General features: G+C 36.3%; 1 protein-coding gene across 4 annotated transcripts; it reads left to right on the top strand.

Moving 5' to 3' along the window:
• The first annotated feature begins 350 nt into the window (after nucleotides 1–350).
• LOC105803717 (uncharacterized) lies at nucleotides 351–2,050 on the top strand. 4 transcript variants are annotated; one of them, XM_052623363.1, is made up of 4 exons: nucleotides 351–590; nucleotides 680–1,113; nucleotides 1,206–1,600; nucleotides 1,808–2,050. In XM_052623363.1, the coding sequence occupies exons 1-4, from the start codon at nucleotides 512–514 to the stop codon at nucleotides 1,878–1,880; spliced, it is 981 nt and encodes a 326-aa protein (XP_052479323.1). In that variant the 5' UTR covers nucleotides 351–511; the 3' UTR covers nucleotides 1,881–2,050. The 4 variants fall into 4 exon arrangements, with proteins under 4 accessions (XP_052479323.1, XP_052479322.1, XP_052479321.1 ...); XM_052623362.1 differs by having other exon boundaries at nucleotides 351–575; nucleotides 1,206–2,050; XM_052623361.1 differs by having other exon boundaries at nucleotides 683–1,113; nucleotides 1,206–2,050.
• Nucleotides 2,051–4,558: the final 2,508 nt, after the last annotated feature.

Here is a 4,558-nt window from a genome sequence, read left to right as displayed (position 1 = left end):
ATTTACATTTTCCATTTAAATATATGTGAAGAATTGATTTATTTTGATTTAATTTATTTCTATTTTATTATTACAATTTATTACTTTTATTTCTTATCAATTTTAATTATTCTAAAATTAATATAAAATTTTTAAATATAATTATAATTTTAATCAAAATTTATAAAACTTCCCTAAAAATGGAAAAAAATGTAAAAAAAAAAAACAAATACAAATACGTGGCGGGATTTCATTAAGGGGCATAGAGGGGGCAAAAGTTTGGGGGGAGGATTTGCCTTCCGAAGGCAACGGCTAGTTTTGTTTATAACGGTCAGGATAAAGATGTTACCGATTAAACCCTGGCTCCGGCAGTAATCAAAATCACATCTCCATGCCCATACGATATATATAAACCGCTCTCCTCTTTGCCCTTTTAAAACCATCAATTCTAATCTTCTTTTAAGGGCTCTGGGCATCTTTCGTGATTTTAGAGTTTTGACCTTCTTTTATTAACTGAGTTGTTTGATTTTCAATGGAGACCCCTTTATCTTCAAGAATAGTTACCAGGTTACAGACTTTGGCTTCTTCCAACAACGGTAACCCTGTTTCCAGTGAGTGATTTTCACTCTTCTTTTATATTATCTGTCTTTGAACAAAGAACAAGAACTTAAATTCCTCGTGTCTTGATGGTTTGTTGTAGAAGGAAAGAATGAAGGTTCGGAGAAGAGTGCGTCGAAAACAAGAACAAGAAATGGGAAACAACAACAAGACGAAGAAAGGTCTGCGCTTATTGATATAACAAACGATTCGCCGATTGTTGGGGTTGCAATGGAGACTCCATCTGCTGTAGTAGGTAAGGGTAAGACCAACATGATGACGATGATGACTCCTTGTTCTGGTGAGGCTTTGTTAAGGGGTCAAGTCAAGAATCTGTTGCAGAAGGTTGAAGAGGAGGCTGAGGTTTCAAAAGTTCCATTGGAGAGCCGTCCTTTTGTTCATCTTCAATCCCCAATGGCACTTGTGGCCCCAACTCCTGCAAATACACCCAATATCTCTTATCTTTCCGAGGATGGAGCATTGGGTTCAATGCTGATGGATCTTCCTGTTGTCGAAGAAGAGTTGAACATATCTGAGGTTAGTTTTTTACTCCCCCAGTGCATGATTTCTTTTTTATTTTGTGATTGAATTGCTGGACTTAACAAGTACTTTGGTATGTAATACGACAGGTGATGAGTGGTAACATTGTTGGAACTGGTGTTGAATCCCAGAAATGTATGATAACAAGATCGTTGCTGCTGGATTTTGCTGAGAAATCAGAATGCTGTTCTGAAGATGGAGTGATAATAACAGAGGACAGCAGTGCAAGGAAAGAGAAGGCATTGACATTCCAGAATGATGACATCGACAGCGCCTCTATTTGGTCTATCCAGGTTAATGCAAGCACCCATGATGAAGAAGAAGATGGAGGATTGGTGGATGAGCTGTGTAAAGGCATAAGAAAGATAAGCATGACAGAGATGTCCACGGGAAAGCAGACGAGATTTGTTGACAACAGCGATGATGAGATTGAAGAAGAAGAAGAATGGGGAGAGAATGGGGAGTATTCAAGTGATATAATGAGGTTGAAGGGGTTGCCAACACCCAAAGGAAAGCACCTGCGCTTTCCTCTGGAGGAGGAGGCTGAGCTGTGTAAAGGCAAAAGAAAGATAAGCATGACAGAGATGTTCATGGGAAAGCACACGAGATTTGTTTACAACAGCGATGATGAGATTGAAGAAGAAGAAGAAGAATGGGGGGAGCATGGGGAGTATTCAAGTGATATAATGAGGTTGAAGGGGTTGCCAACACCCAAAAGAAAGCACCTGCGCTTTCCTCTGGAGGAGGAGGATGAGCAAGATTAAGTGATCTCATTTTATGATTGGCTAGGGAAATTAATGCTCGGCTGTCTTTCTTGACACCATTCATTCATTTTGTCATTTTTTCAAGATAAAAAACAGAATGAATAAACCTAGTAAGATCACCAATGAAGTGATTATTTCAATAAAAAAATTTATCGATCAGTTGTGAATTATCATCAATTATCGATCAGTTGTTAACTTTAAATTTATCGAATGACCAAAACCCGGCACCCGATGCAACGGCGTGCCCACTGAAGATAAGGAGAGAAACCTATCCTTGAGGAGACCACCACATTTGCCGAGATGTACAAGAGGAAGATGAGAGTATTAAATTTCAGCCACAACGCGTCGACCGCATCGTAACGGAGATTAGCACCGTCAAAACACAATATCAGCGCATGAAATTGGTGTGACGGAATCATAACTACTGCGGCCGAAGCCCGTTACGCAACAGCTGCAACGGAGAACAAATGTGGCGCAACAACACTGCAACGAACGAAATCACTTGGATTTTGGTTATTTTTGGTCCGGTGACAGTGAGTTAATGGCTATTTACTTGCTAATGCCGTTGTTTTTGTCCTTTTTTAGGAGTCCCACAACAGGTTTTTTTTTTCTCAGCTTACAACTTCATTCGTACCACCAAAAAAAAAACAGCTTAGAACTAATTTTGAAACAAGAACAAAATATCAAATTCTCATTTCCTCCTATTTTCTTGGTCATTTGAAGGGAGTTTTCTCACATTTTCTATCTCACAAGCTCTAATCTCCTCAACAATTTGTAAATTTCAACTAATTTTTTGTTTATTTTTTTGTATTGTTAATTATAAATATTGTAGTTTTTTATTTTATTTTTGTGAATATTTTTGTAATTTTGTAGATAATGAAGAAATGTTTATATACTTTGCGAATTGCTTCTTAATTTATGTTTTTCATGCAACTAAATGGTAGATTCATTATATGGAAGAAAAGAAATAGGCTAAAACATAAAAGGCTTCAAAATTTGTTTATGTTGATTATAAGGAGAAGTTAAAGCTAAGGCACATGCTAAAAAAAGTGTGCAAGAATCCAATCAATTTTGATAATATTTTTAAAGAGGACCCATTAAATTCATTGATTGAGGAAAGGGATGAAGCTACACTTGATATAATTCTACATGGTTGCCTTAAGAGTTACTCAATGATACTAAAGAAATAGGCTAAAGCATAAAAAGCTTCAAAAATTAGTTTAGGTTCATTATAAAATAAAGTTAAAAACTAAGGCACTTGTCAAGAAAAAGTGTGCACGAATTAGGGATGGGTTTAATCTAATCAATTTTGGCAATATTTTTAAAGAGGAGGATCCATTAAAATCATGGATTGAGGAAAGAGAGGAAGCTATACATAATACTAAAGATAATTATACATGTTTGCTTGAACAATTACTTAATGACACTAATAATGAAAATGTTGATGAAGAAACTCAAGGTGTAAATATGGATGATATCTCACCTACTTCATCTAATGAAGAAAGTGATTCGTTGTCGACATCAAGTGGTGGCAATGATGGTGATGTTTCCAGTGAAAATAATGAAGGTGGATACCAAAATGAACCCCAGCAAAGGTATTCTATCCTTTCTTATGGAAACCAAGGTGTGAGTAAAAATAATGATCCAGGTTTGTTCAGAAATGTTCTTACTAGTTCACATAATAAAAAAGTTAGGGATGATGGAAGGACATGTTCATGATTCATTTGTAGGCTTATCATCACATAATTTAACTACAAATGAAAATGAATTTAAAGAGTCATCATCTCAAAGTTCTCATTCTTACCATCCAAATGCATTTTATCCATCTTACTTTGGACAAAATCCAAGTTATTAACCTTTTGGTTATCATTTATCACATCACATGCATCCTACCAATGAAACATCTTATGGTTCTATCCCTCTATATTTTGCATATAATGTGATGCCTCCATCTTTTTTAGGAGATACAAGCCACATAGAAAAGTCTCGAGCAGCTGTCATCATCCTTCTCCTTTAAATAGTACATATACTGGAACAGTAACATGTCAGGCCATACATTTTGCTACCCACACAATATAATAAATCTTATAACAACCACCAAGAGTTGTCAATCAATTGTCCAAGTGTCACTTTTAAGCACTAAGGAGGTCTTAGACAAAAGAGTGCGTCGGAAGGTGAAAGCCCACCTCCAATATGTGTAAAGGCAAATAAAACTCGAGCTTGTCGTCGCAATAACTTGGCCCAAAGACAACACTTAGATGATGTGTTCCACTTGGAACACTGAACTCATCTTTGGGATTATTTTGAAGGAGACCATTGCATTTCAACACCCTCAGCATTTTTTTTTGTGGTAGTATATTTGTATATACCACAAAAAACTACTTTGTCTATAACCCTTTCATCTTCTGGGTTTCTTCTTTTCGAGCCTGGAGCCACAATGAGTGGTCTATTCTCTATGATGAAAGACCTTCCCCTAGACGGTTGTTCCCTCGTAGACTCGAATCTCTGGTTCTTAGCCATAGTTAAATCCCTGCGACAATAACAACAACAAAAAAAATGCTTATAGAAATCCCAACAATGAACACAAGAAAACCTTTAACTCTAACAACTAAAAAAGGACTTCAAATGGCTAAAGAAAAACATAAAAGCCTTAGAAATCAAAGGAAGTGAAAATGGTC

Source organism: Gossypium raimondii, chromosome 11 (genome assembly GCF_025698545.1).
Source record: "Gossypium raimondii isolate GPD5lz chromosome 11, ASM2569854v1, whole genome shotgun sequence".
In the NCBI taxonomy this organism is placed as follows: Eukaryota; Viridiplantae; Streptophyta; class Magnoliopsida; order Malvales; family Malvaceae; genus Gossypium; species Gossypium raimondii.
Note: the sequence above shows the minus strand (reverse complement) of the source record. Positions and strands in the feature narration are given on the sequence as shown.

Bases quoted from the DNA above. Each gene is read 5' to 3' on its own strand.
- LOC105803717 (XM_012636099.2), top strand. From the start codon at position 512: ATGGAGACCCCTTTATCTTCAAGAATAGTTACCAGGTTACAGACTTTG. The intron at 591-679 runs GTGAGTGATTTT...GGTTTGTTGTAG, and splicing joins CAACGGTAACCCTGTTTCCA to AAGGAAAGAATGAAGGTTCG. The intron at 1,114-1,205 runs GTTAGTTTTTTA...GTAATACGACAG, and splicing joins AAGAGTTGAACATATCTGAG to GTGATGAGTGGTAACATTGT.